General features: G+C 41.3%; 1 protein-coding gene across 1 annotated transcript; it reads left to right on the top strand.

The window, feature by feature from the left end:
• Positions 1 to 8,365: 8,365 nt before the first annotated feature.
• Positions 8,366 to 8,840, top strand: LOC108154611. The gene is made up of 2 exons (XM_017284927.2): positions 8,366 to 8,589; positions 8,647 to 8,840. Exons 1-2 carry the CDS (start codon positions 8,481 to 8,483, stop codon positions 8,799 to 8,801), a joined length of 264 nt encoding a protein of 87 aa, XP_017140416.1. The 5' UTR covers positions 8,366 to 8,480; the 3' UTR covers positions 8,802 to 8,840.
• The last annotated feature ends 4,911 nt before the right edge of the window (positions 8,841 to 13,751 follow it).

Genomic DNA, 13,751 nt, shown 5'->3' with positions numbered 1-13,751 from the left:
GAAAGGAAAGGAAAATCAAAACCAAACCAAACCGAAAAAAAGGAAAGATGGGAAAACTCTCTGAATGCCAAATGATGAATGCGCGCGTCAAAGCAAAGAGAGAGAGGGGGGGAAAACGCAGGGGGGAAATTATGGCAACCAACTGACACAGAAATCCATTTTTCATTTTCCACAAACATGAGAGGAAAGGGTCTGGAGGGGAGGGGGACCAGTACGCTCGGACCAGTCACTGGGCCATTTTTCCCTACTTATTTATGAGGCTTGTTGTATGTTGCATGTTACACCAGAAAACACAAACAACACTAGACATCGGAGCAGAGCAGAGCAAAGAAAATGAGCCAAGAGCACAGACAGAGACAGAGATAGAGGCAGAAAAAAAGAAACAACAGAAAAGGGGTAGAGATTACAAAAGGAAAAATAAATAAAAAGAAAGAAGGAAACCGGCAACAGCAGCAGCAGCTAACATGCTGCTTACTGATTTTCCTTTGCTGATTGTTGCCACTGTGCCACACTGCCACTGCCACTGCCACTGCCACAGCCACAGCCACAAAAAAAATATCATACCCAAAAGCCCCAAAAAAACAATCCTTTGAGAATCGAACCAAACGATGAACGAACTTTGGTTTCCCTTGAGTAGGGAAAATGCCAAAAGGAATTGTGGTGGAAGAGTGCGGCTTCAATAGAAGGAAATGCCATTGAAATGTGAAGGAGTTGAAGTGAAGGATATATTCTAGGGATTATGATGAAAGATTACTGGGGGAAACTTTTGTGATTGAAAGGAGTTTCAATATCAGAAAACTAACGGGAAAAAAAACAGAATATACAAGAAATTCCAGAATAATACCAGAAAACTACCAAACAATAATCATTAAAATACCAACAAAAAATTTAAAAAACTATCAGAAAAATACCACCAAAACTACCGGAACCTACAAGAAAAATACCAGAAAACTGTCAGAGGCAAATCAGAACATAACAAAAATATAACCGAGAAAAAAATACCAGGAAATATACAAAAAACTACCACAAAAATATATCAGGAAAATCGCAAGAATATCATAGAATACCATAAAAGCTGATTAATTTTTAGAAAAACAATAAAATAAAAAAGGAAAAATGTTGTCCAAGGAGACTAATTTTTCTTAAAACTTTTGATGGGGTATCCCTTTCAAAAGCACTAACATTTATCATCCAAAAGTTTTCTCCACACATTTCCCCGCACCCCAAAGCCTTTTTCTAGCTTGTTCTAATAATTCCAATCTGTTTTCATTAACTGCCATCGAAAGGCTGTCTTGTCCATCTGCTAGAGGGTCCTTTCATTTCCTTTCCTTTGGTTTTCCTTTTAATCAACCCCCTTTCACGGCTCCACTTCCCCTTTTGGCTGCTTTTGTTGTGTACACCACCATTTAACCCCTTCAACCCCATCCATTCCCCCCCCATTTTTGTGTAACCGGAAAATGCGTACAAATCTGTTTTTAGCGTGAACAATCTTGTTTAAATATTTGCATTTCATATTCATCGAGCGCGGAAAGTTGTTGAAAATGTGCTCTAAAGTAATCGCTTAACACTTTTCACAGACTTAATCTTTGAATAAACGAAAAGAAATTTCAGAATTTCGAAATTTCTGAATTGAAAACTTTAAGAATTGAAGGGAGTTTGCTTGGCAGAATAAGCTCCAGTACTGGAAGACAAATAGAAACGTATTTCAAGTGTCACGCGTTTTGCAGCAGCACCCATTGGTTGGGGGTTTTTCTTTAACCATCGCGACTTGATTCAAAAATGATCTTTCACTTCTACAAACATTCATACAAACAAAATACAAAAAAATATACCAGAAAAATACCAAACAAAATACCAGAAAACTCAATAAAATATTCTTAAATTTGATAACATACAAAAAATTAATATTCAATAGAAACACAGCAAAAAAAATAATGTAAAATATCATAAGTTACCAGAAAAATACCAAAAGAACACTTTTCAGGTTTCCCTTCAATAAAAGTTGTCTTTTTGTCTAACTTCTCTGACTATAAACTATATGAATCGTTTCAGAATTGAATCCCAGCATTTCTCTCACCATAATCCCCAAAAGAACTTATGTATACGGCATTAAAACCTCTTCCATTACATTTCTAATCCCCAAAATCTCTATAAATTTCGATGAAATTAGGCATAAAATATCCTCCAGCTTTACTTGTACCTTTTCTCTTGCAAAAACTATCAGAAGCCATACGAACTCGCAAGTTAGGGCATCTCCTGTTTCGCCTCCTTTCTCCCCCTGTCTACCCCCCGAGTCAAAGGCCTTTCCTTCGTTTTTTTTTGTTGTTGTTTTTTTTCGGTTGTTTTTGTTTTGTGAGAAGCGCCTTTCTTTCTGCATTTGGGCTTTCGTCTTTCGCTTTTTCGCATTGTCTGTTAAATTACGTATACGCCTCGCAGCATCTGTAACATCTGAATGTGTGTGTGTGTGTATCTTGTGTGTGTGTGTGGCATGCAAACAAAAGCCAAGCCAAGCCAAGCCAAGCCGCTTTGCTGTCAGAGACTCCAAGACTCGAACTTGAAAAAAAAAACACAAACTTTCCTGCATAGAGATTTTCTTTCCCATTTTCCTAACATTTTTTTTCGGTCATGGGGGAGACAACAAAAATGAGTTGTAAATGTCAAAAGTGTGTGTTGTGTTTGGGTTTGGGTTTTCTTCGTTTTTTTTTTGTCGGTTCTGTGCCCTTAAATGCTGGCAATCTGCAAAGCAATTTGAAAAGAAATGAAAATATGCGCAATAATTTACACTCCAGGCAATTTTTTCCACCCAAAAGGCTCTTCTTCCTTCCCTTTTTTTCCCCCTTTACGAATGTCTGAATGTTGTACTATTTTCCATTTTCCCCATAACTGCTGCTGATGCTGATGCTGCCCTGACAACTCTTCAATCTGATGGCCATGGCCGCCCCTCTGCTCATGTGTGTGTGTGTTTGTGTGTGTGTGTGTGTGTATGTTTTGGCTGTAAGCAGCTGTCAGTGATTTCTGACAAATTGATTTGACAGTCGACAGGCGACCAAAGGGGAACGAAACACAGAATACTCTCGCACTGGCAGTGGCACTGGCACTGGCATGGAATGCGGTTCTACTGAGAGGAAATAAGGGGTCTCCATAGAGAGGAACAGCAGGAGGAGAGGGGGTGGGGAGGGGAGACGCTGATGCTCTGACGCTGTCGCTGGGGCTGTGGCTGGGGCTGTGGCTATGGCTATATGGCTGCTGTGGCAGCTATTGGGGCGCGTGTGCTAAAAAAAGATGAAAGCCGCCGTTTGCCGTTTGCTGTGACTCCTACCTCTTGCTGCTGCTGTTGCCACTGACTCCTGCCTGTTGCCCCTTGCTGTTGCCATGCCTCCTCTCCTCAATGCGTGAGAGAACCTTCTGCTGCTGGTAGCCCGAAAAAAAGAGAAAGCCACCCAAGCAGCAGCAGCAGCATCCAAAGAGTTGTTTGGCCCCCAAAGAGCAGCACCAGAGCGTGGTGAGTATTTTTTTTCGGGAGTCTGTTGCTGTGGCTCTGTGTGGGTTAATGCTATACCCTAAAAGGAGCAAGGGTTAAGGGCTAAATATAATTCGCTAAAGGTAGAACAATGGTAGTACTTTTGGAATTAAAAATTACATGTATTTAAAATATATGTCATACTTTTTTTATATGTGAAAAGCACCTGAAAAGACCTTTTATGAAAAAGATGTACTCTTGATGGCGATAAACGAAGGGTCGAGAAGGCGAAACGAGCTTGCCTTCGAATTTTCTATTTGTAAGAGAAAATTAAAGAAAATTGATCCGATTTCATCAGGAAATTCATTATAATTCTTCAAAATTAAGCATTCATTAATAAATAGTATTTTTTCTAAGAGTTTCTGGCTCTGGAGGTTTTTGAATTCGGGGTGATATTTTTCTGAAGTTTGTTAGTACTATTCTAGTATCTTATGGAATAGTTTTTCGTGGCATATTTTATGTATATCATACAATATTTTAGTATTTTCTAAAAGAGTATTTTAACGGAGCGTATAGCGAGCAACATTATACTATTTGTAAGAGAAAACTGCTCCGATTTCATCTGGAAATTTATCATAATTCTTCGAAATTAAGCATTTATCATACAATAATATTTTATTCTAAGACTTCGAGGTTTTTGAATTCAAGGCAATATTTTTCTGAAATTTTTGAGTACTTTTCTAGTATTTTATGGTATGTTTTTCGTGGTATTTTGTATTTGTATTATTTTTCTTTGTATTTTTGAATATTTTCTTGGTATTTGGTATTTAAAAAAAATATTCTCCTGTATCTTAAAATAAAAAAAAAATACAAATTAAATTTTCTGCGCTTAAAATTTTTTTGTCTATTATTTTGATTGATTTGAATTTTTTCTATAAACTTCAAAAAAAAACCAAAAACAAAAATAATTTTAAGATCCCCAAATAATACAAAAACAAATCTAAAAGATCGTTGGAAATTTTTTTTGCATTACAAAAGAAATACAATTGTAATACCTGTCATTTGATATCTTTTATTTAAATATCAATCATTTCAGAAAATATTTGATTATATAAAAAAAAAAAAAACTACAATACATTGTGGCAATATTTCTCCAACATTTGTTTTATTCTTTCTGCTTCTCTGCTTTGTTTGTGTTATCTTTATTTTTCAGTTTGTTGGGTTTCCGGCTCCCATTTTGCTTTCCTTTGGATCCTGGTGCTGCTCCACCTGCTGCCGCTGTCCCGCTGTTAATGCAGTGGCTTTGCAGTCCGCCCGCTTGATTGACATTCGCACTGATTGAATGGACCCGTGACTGACGTGGGGACAACGAGAGAGTGAGGGGAGTGTAGAGTGCAGGGTGTTGTTGGTGTTGTGGGTGGGTGCCATAACAAATGGTTGCGTGGGTGGCTGAGGAAAAGGACTTTAAACAGGACTTTTGGGGGTGATGGTGGAAGGCAGTGGAAAATGCCATTAGATGAGCAGCTGCCAACGTCAGTAAACGGCCAGAGAGAGGGAGAGAGCGAGAGTGACAGTTTTATTTATAAACTGTGCAAATAAAACTGTAAATCACTAGAGAGAGCGGGGGGCCATACAGAGGGAGACAGAGTGCCACCGAATGACCTACATCAAAACGTGGGAGTGGAAAAAAAAAAGAAGCACCATTGAAAATGGAAACCAAAACCAGAAACGTGGCATCGCATCCTCTGGGCAATGCCTGCCACAAATCAAACAATTAATTTCCCAGCGAAATGTTCCCCCACTAAATCAAACACAACACACAACACACAACAATTGTTGGGGCCGAGCCATTTAACTATGTAAATAAATATCCAAATAAAGTAAATATTTTGTGTAAACAAAATTAATAGAAGGCACTGCCTGTACTCCCTAAAATATCCATTAAAAAGCAATCAATATATGGAAAATAAATGCCATGTCAGTGGGGGAGTGGCCCTCCCCTTCCCCTTCCCCTACTGCTCTCTCCGCTCTCTCCTCTCATCTCTCATTTCATTTAGTTAAGAGCCAGAGGTCCTTCCGTATAATCTGTATTTAATTTACCCCCAAACAAAATACCACCCAAAAAAACGCAGGAGAAAAATTTGAAAAAATGTCAAAAAAACGGAGGCGGCAGAGAAGGGGGCAGAAGGCTCAATGAATGGCCATTAAGTAGCACACAGCGGACGGGGGAAGAAGGCGGAGGCCATAGAAGCTCAAGCTCAAGGTGTATGTGCCACAAAAAGAGAGAGAGGGAGAGAGAGTGGGAGAGTGGGAGAGAGAGTGAATTGCCATTTTTGCAGGCTCCACAACATAATTTGTATGCCCCAAGAATGAGCTCCCGACCTCATAGAATGTGCTACTGCCTGCCTGCCCCCGCCCATGGAATCTTCTTCAGAAGTCAGGTATTCTCGGCTCCACACAGCCCAAAGATTTAACCTTCTCTTATAGCCAGAGAGAGGGAGCTTCACTCCCCTTTTAGATATAGGCTTCCAGCGGCCCCAATGTTGACCTGATTCTAGTGACGTCATTGGGGCAGGCAGGCAGGCCTCCGCTGCGAATACGTAATGTGCGAATCGCCTTGCATTAGGCAGATACATTTCAAGCCCAAATAGCAAGGGCGGCGGAGAAGGAGCTGCACTTGAAGGCTCCGGCAAAGGGCAGAGGGGGAGAAGCTACTTCCAAAGATGCCAGAGAGATGGCAGAAGCTACAATCGAAGGAAGGAAACAGATAGAAGCCACCACTCGAAGAGGGAAGAGGATGGCCTGGAAGGATGAGCCGCCAAAGAAAAGAGTGAATAACTTGATTAAAAAAGCGAACCAAAAACGAGAAAAAACCCACAAGAAGAATACATTATCTGGCATTAGAGAGGGGGAGAGAGGGAAAGAATATTACAATAGTAAAAGCCCAAGGTATAAGTATAAGCCTTCCCCAATGGCAGCAGCGTTTTTTGTGGCAAGCCACAGACCTGATGATAGCTTCAATTTTCAGCTGCCTCAGCCGCTGCTGCAACTCCGGGACTGTGTGCCGCATGCAACTTTCAGAGAGCGAGAGACAGCTGGCACCCAAGTTATAACTCAAAGTGCTTTTGGGGAAAGGCAGATGCTTTTCCCAGCCCACCCCCCACATACAGAGAGTGGGTGAATGTGCCACTGAAAAGATACAAAACTTGGGCGTAGAAAAAAAGAAATGAAGGAAAATATAGAGACGGAAAAAGAGGAAAAGTTTCAGTTACGTGCTGTTGCTTTTAATTGAATTTTTTTCCCACTGTAGCTGCCACGAGACGAGACGAGTAGTGGTCCTGTTCTGCCCCTAAATGCCGCAGCAGCAGTGGCAGTGGCAGCGGGAGCCATAGGTCTGACCAAGCACATCCGTCCAGGACTTCCGCTAGGACTCTCTCTCTCTCTCTCTCTCTCTCTAGCTCTGGCCCTGGACTCTAGCTGGAGGGCAGTTTTCTTGTTATTTCCAACGCGCCAGCCAAGTCGCAAGTCCTTAAGCGGTTTATTTTGCTTCACACTGATTTTGCCAGCCCAGAGCAGGACAGTGCAGTGCAGCGTAGCTCAGACAGAGAGTGGTATCCTTCTACACTCAGAAATGTGTGCACACGCGTGTGTTTACATCATCATTTTTTAAAGTTCGCTCACAAGAGTCTCCATCCACATTTCAGAGCCTGCCACAGCCGTTTATTCATAAAATGTAACACTTTCTCTTGATTTGTTTGTACTATTTGGTATTTTAAGATATTTTATGGTATTTCACGATATTTTTGTGATATATTCCAGTACTTTTCTAGTATTTGATTGTATTTTTTTGATGTTAAGTGATTGTTTTGAAAATTTTATGGAATTTTCTATTAATCTTTTGGAAAATTTATGGTTCTTCAGAAAAAAGTGGACTTTTCCTAGTATTTTGAGGTATTTTTCTTATATCTTCTGGTATCTCAATTGATATTGTACGGGCGCTATATAGTATTATATGCTACTTGCTAAAATTTAAAAGAATGTGGTATTTTCTAGTTTTTTTTGCTGTTCTTTTTCGGGTGTTTAATTATATTTTACCTTCTTAGGATTTTTTGTGTTTTATAGTATTTTTTTGTACTTAGTGGTATCATGGAAAATTTATCTTTTTTATCTTAGTTTTCATGGTATTTTATAGTATTAATCTTGTATTTTTCCAGTATTTTTCTAGTATTATCTGGTAATTTGGAGTATTTTTATGGTATTTCTAGTATTATGAAAAATGTATCTATTTTTTCTTAATTTTTTGAGTTTTTCTAGTATTTATCTGGTATTTTTCGAGTATTTCCTAGTATTACCTGCTTATGTTGAGTATTTTTCTAGTATTTTCTTGTAATTTTGGTATTTTCGCTAGTATTTTGCGGTCTTTTTCCTTTAGAATTATTTATTTTTCTAGGCTATTATATTTATTTGGGGCATTTGTTGTATAGCAGTTGTAGTTGTATTTTCTGGTATTTTTCCCTTAATTTTCTTGAGTCCTATCGTATTTTTTGTATTCTTTGATAATATTTTTTTTAGTATTTTTTTTTTGGTATCTACTGCAAAATTACTTCCTTTGTTTTGAGGTTTACTTTCCAGAAGTGTTTTGTGATTTCTCTCCGTGCATCCTTCTCCTCGATTTGCTGCTGCTTTTGCAAGTTTTTAATTAAGAAGTTTCAATTTGAACATTGGCCCCATAGACAGCCGTAGAAAGATGGACACAGAGAGAGAGAGAGATAGAGAGAGGGGAAGAGGGAGATGAGATGAATGCTGCACTTTTGCATTATTATGATAATAATTTACTCACTCACTTAGAGGGCTAAGTAGCGGCAGCACAGCAGGCTGTTGGAGGGACTTCATCAACAGGGAGAAAGTAGAGAGAGAAAAAAAATAGAGAGAAAGCATAGAATTAACTTTCACTTTGAAAGAAGCTAAGAAATCTTATTTGTGATTAAGCCCACTGGATCCTCGTCTGCTTAGATCCAAAATGATAAAATTCAATTTGAACATCGTTATGGGAATATTGACGTTGATTTTTGTGATAGTTTTCTTTATAGTTGGCGGCTACTACACGCTCCAGCATCCGAAGCAGGAACGTGAGTGTCCTTTTGGCGGTCTACCTGTATCCTTAATCCTATTCTCTGACTGCACAGATTTCAAGTCCTGTTATGCCGAAGGTGGCGTCTGTCGGGAGGAGGAAAACTGCAAGGATCAGTTCAAGGGTTACTTTCTCACTTTGTGTGTGCTTAAGCGAAAGATCTGCTGTCTGTCCAAGAAGCCATTCGAGACGGAAGTTGATTATGATTGAAAGTGCCCTTTAGTCTCTTAGTATTATTATGTATCCAAATTAAATTCCAGAAAAGTCTCTCTTAAAGCCTTACTCCTTCTTATAGCCAATTATCAGCTGGAGCCATTGGGCCGCAGGCGGCACACATCCTGGCCATTGCTTCCTTCCGTTTCAGGGGCTAATTTAGTGGTGTTTGCGCCACTCATTTGTCCAAGTGCGGCAGGGGCAACACTCCACTGCAGACACATCCTTTGGGAGTCCCCCTGCTGCTGCTGCTGCTGCTGCTGCTGCGGCTCTAATGAACCGCAAATGTTGATGTAAAAATTTAATTTAGTTCGTAACCCACACGCAAGGATAAGCATGTGTCCTTCCAGAGTCCTGAAGGAGCTATGGCTGTGGAATGTCCAAATGTTTATGCATCCGAGTGGCCGATCGAAACGAAACTAAACGAAACGGAACGCAACGCAACGCGTGTCCTGTGCTCTGTTTACCTTCTAATGTGTGCGTGACATGGACCCATGGGTTATGTTTGTATCTGTGTCCTGTTGGGCTATATCCTCTGCCATATTACGTATACGCACACACAAAAATAAAATAATAAACGATGATGATGCCACCGCCACGTACATGTATTAAAAACAAAGCGCACACAGCAGCAGCGCCAGCGCCAGAGAAAACGCTGACAGGCAAAGGCTTCGACGAAGGCTCCACTCCCCCCAACACAGCCATAAAACTACCACCCATCCGCCGTCATGGACGTTGGGGGCACACGTTGAGTATCATAGAAGAAGGGAGCTGCGAGGCGAGCTGCACATCACAAAGCAAAGCTAACAAACTGTAAGGCTGTGTGGCACAGTGGCAGTGGCAGTGGGGGGCGGGGAGGCAGCGAGAGACCAGCCACCGGAATGGCAGTGGATGCAGGGAATGGCAGGATGGGGGTCGGGGATGGTATTCCGCATGGAGTGGAAAGGTATCCGTCGCCATGGAGTGGAATGGAATGGAATGGAAGCGCCGCGGTGTTGCACAGACATTCAATGTCGCTACGTGGCACGGCAGAGAGGTGCAAGTGCCACCAGCAGCTGGAGCAGTGTCGCAGGAGTGATTGAAAATGCAAAGGAGAATATTTTCAGGGTCCTTGAGAGGAGGGAAACTTGCTTTTGGGTTTTCTCAGACATTTTTTATACAAATTTCATTGAAAAGAAGATTTGATGTTTTCTTTAGAGGCACAAGTGGCGCGACATTAAGATACACCGTTTTTTTGCTCCTTAAAAAAGGTTTGGGCTTTGATTCATGGCTGTTCTAGTGAACGACTTTGAAGAACTTTTTGATTTTTAAATAAAAATCCCTCGAATATCGAAAGAAAAGATTTTCTGTGGCAAAACACGTGCCGCGACATCATGATACTCGCCTCAAATGCACCTTAGAGCTGGATTTTGTCTTTCCCTATGAAATTTCATTAATTTCTCATTGATTGTGGAACCACTGTGCCTTTCAGGGCAGCGCGACAGGCAGGCAGGCAAAAACTAACAAACGACATCGGCGTCGGCGAACGGCGGGCATGGACACACACACACACACACACACAGAGAGAGAACATCGGCAAAAAGGATATAGAGAAGCATAAACATAGTAGTTGCGGGGGTTGAAAGTTGCTGCCACACCCCCTAGACGCCTCCCCCTACCCTTGGCTGGTAGCTCCACTTGTTTATGGCTTTGTTTGCACTTTTGTTTATGGGTGTACATTTTAAACGCTATGTGCACCTGGCTCTTCAGCAAAGGCTCTCCCTTTCTCCCTCTCTCTCTCTCTCTCTCGCTTTGTGTGTGTGATGTGTGTGTGACCGTTCCGTGACTTGTGTTCATGCCACAAATGAACGGGGCTCCGGCTTCGGCTTCGGCTTCGGCTCCCAAGCTCCAGTCACGCTGACAGTTGCAGTGATTTTAAGCGTCCATCAAAATGCGAAAGGCTGCCAGCATACTGTTTGACATTTAATTGTTGCACATTGTTGTCGTTGGTCTTGCCACTGCCTCTTGCCACAGCAAAGTCCAGAGGAAAACCTCAGTCATTCCGGAGTTGGCCCCAAATCCTCATTTGGGCTGGAGTCTGGCAAGTCCTGGATTTAGAAGCAGGGTCGTGCCAGAGTGGTCATTGTTTCTGTTGATGTTTCCAAGGTGCGGCATGCGGCATGCGGCTTGTGGCAGGGGGCTACCGCTGTGTGGCGTACCCAAATTTAAGCATGGGCCAAAAAACCATAAAAGAACCAAAGTCATGTGCTTTATTATACATTCAACGGCATTGCGGCAAAACAGATTATACTCTCACTCTCTCACACAGACATAAACACGCATCTAAGCCCGACACACACACACACACGCACACGGAGAAGATACAGATACAAATGCAGGTGTATCTTTTTGTGTGTTTAAGGGAATCAGAGCGTGACTCTGTTGATTTCTATCCCCCCCCATTGGACCCCAAAAAAATATAAGAAACGGAAATTTGTTTAGGGAAAATGTATGTGTGTTTCATGGGAAAATTAAGTGAAAATTTAAATGCAGCAACAAATGGCAGATGACTCTCAGATAAATGGAAATAAAGGAAAGTGTTTTCTTGGCAAACCCAAAGGCACTACCAGGCCTTAATAAATGGAATAATTAATGAATAAAATAGAATAAATAACTTAAAACATGAAAACCAAACGGAAAATGCAAAATCCCAAATGAAGAAAATTTATTGAAATATTTTGATAACTGTTTAAAACGCTTATCATTGAGATATTTGAGAGTATCCCATTCTAGAGTGGATTTGGCCATTGGAAAACAAGAGGTAGAAATAAACCCAGAGATTATTAGTTGTTGGAACCTAAAATATAAACAAAATCTAAACACTTTTGTAACATTTTGCAGCGTGCTGGTATATATATTGCTTAAGAGTAAATTGAAACAAAATTCTAATGAATATCAACAAAATATCTACCAGACATGTTAATCCCAGAAGGAGCTGGCTTCTGTTTGCCCAGATCTTTGATAGTCTTGGCATTTGAAAGCCTTCCGGGAAGGTAATCCTCACGGGGTACATCCAGGAATATCCTAAGAAGAGCGCCGTTTCCTCAGGCCATCGAAGAGTGTGACATCCTGACCGTTCTGTTGCTGCCTCAGAGGCGGACCTGGCTGGATGCCCTTTAACACACACTTGACCAAGATGAGGTCATCCCGACAGGGTTTCAGCTGGCAGCTGTAGCTGGGCCTGGATCTTCTCTGGAAGGACACACACCTTCAGAATGGAGTCCTCACAGCAGCTGCCTGCGTTGCAGTCGCCTTTCGAAGTCTTAAGGATCTGTAATAGCCCTCTTTTTGAGATACTTTTACATGAAGCCACGAAAGATACTTCTTTTAATGTGGATTTCTAGGCTTAACCTTTGATTTAAGCCTCAAATTACGAGATCTTTCTATTAAAACACATTTCAAATAAATACCTAAGCAATATTCCAACTATTTTCATTAAAGAAAACTGCTTTTTGTACTATTTCCCAGATAATTCTCTACATACCAAAGTATTTAAGGACATGGCCCTTCAGTTAGTAAGTGATTGGTCCAAACTTTGTCCAAAATGTGGGGAAAACTTGTCTTTAATGTTTGAAGTGGCCCATAAATGAGGCATAAATGTATACATAAATTTTCTAAATTTTGTAAATTAAAGTTTATACGTGTCTCTCTCTCTGAGATTTTCCAAATTTCCAGGCGAAAACATTTTCCCTCCTACCTTTGGCCTTTTGCCGGAGAGATCTGTCTCTACCTGTTTCACCTTTTGGCCGGGGGAAAAAAAAACTTGGTAAAACTTTTACACGTGTGTGTTTTTCGGGGGCAAACGTTTTGTGGTTTTCTTCTGCGAAAACTCTAGCTCTCGCTCGCTTCTAATTTTCCGACTGTCACAGGCGATGGCTTTTCCCTGCCCTTTGGCCGTACCCTTTCCCTTCCAACAGTACGCTGACCATTTTCTAATGGCCTTTTCGTGGTCAAGCATTTAAGCGTACCCTCTGCCCTGCTCTCACCTTTGACCCTCTCTCTCCCTGTCTCTCTCGCTCTGGCTGTGTGTCACTTTTGGTTTACTTTTGGTGCAACCGCTAAAGTCCACACAGATACAGATACAGATACAGATACAGATACAGAGCACTGCACAGATACAGATACAGACACATATACATATGTATCTGGGGATATGTATACACACCTTTTGCTGACCATTTCGCACACGATGTTGCGGTCGTGTTGACATTTTAAATGCCTTTTCATTGCTGTACCGCTCGTTCATTCGTTCTGCTGACTGCTGTGCCGACTGCCTGTCCCTCTCCCCCCTCCCTTCGTTATAATGCCTGCCTGCCCCTCGTTATGCTCCTACTGACTGCCTGCCCCTCGTTCTGCTCCTGCTGCCGCCTCTGCTGCCCTTGTTGCCCCTTTTTGGCGCTAATTTCGTTTCATTTGCGCTTTAAATGCCACAAAATTTCATACGGCATTGGATTTAATAGTGTGGTATGACCTTTGACAGGAAGTTGAGGCCATTTTGGGGTTTGATTTTCACGAGTTTGGCGACTTTTGAAGCCTGAAAAGCTTCGAATGAAGAGCTCAAATGAAGAACAGGAAGCTCTGAACATATCATGCCTAAGGGCACACCGAAAGCAACATTCCCCGGGCTCTCAAGCACTGGTTCTCCCACTATTCCTGCACTTTATCTTCTTTTAAATATTTCCATTTGATTAGTGCCGTCCCACAAGTCCCTGGAACCATCCTGCCAGCTAATGACACCACAGCGACACTTAAAGCAAGTCCTTGCCCCTCCTCTAAAGAGTGGGAAAGCCCCTCCCCCCGCCTCACTGTTGCTGTGGCAAAAACTTTTGCCTCACAAATACAAAATATTTTCCATATTAGTTTTCGAGAAAATAGAAAACTCTCTCTCTCTAGAGGGGCATCGTGTGT

This window comes from Drosophila miranda, chromosome 2 (genome assembly GCF_003369915.1).
Source record: "Drosophila miranda strain MSH22 chromosome 2, D.miranda_PacBio2.1, whole genome shotgun sequence".
NCBI classification, from domain to species: Eukaryota; Metazoa; Arthropoda; class Insecta; order Diptera; family Drosophilidae; genus Drosophila; species Drosophila miranda.
Note: the sequence above shows the minus strand (reverse complement) of the source record. Positions and strands in the feature narration are given on the sequence as shown.

Excerpts from the sequence above, each read along its gene's own strand:
- LOC108154611 (XM_017284927.2), top strand. The coding sequence starts at position 8,481 with ATGATAAAATTCAATTTGAACATCGTTATGGGAATATTGACGTTGATT. Across the intron at positions 8,590-8,646 it reads CCAGCATCCGAAGCAGGAAC|ATTTCAAGTCCTGTTATGCC; the intron begins GTGAGTGTCCTT and ends CTGACTGCACAG.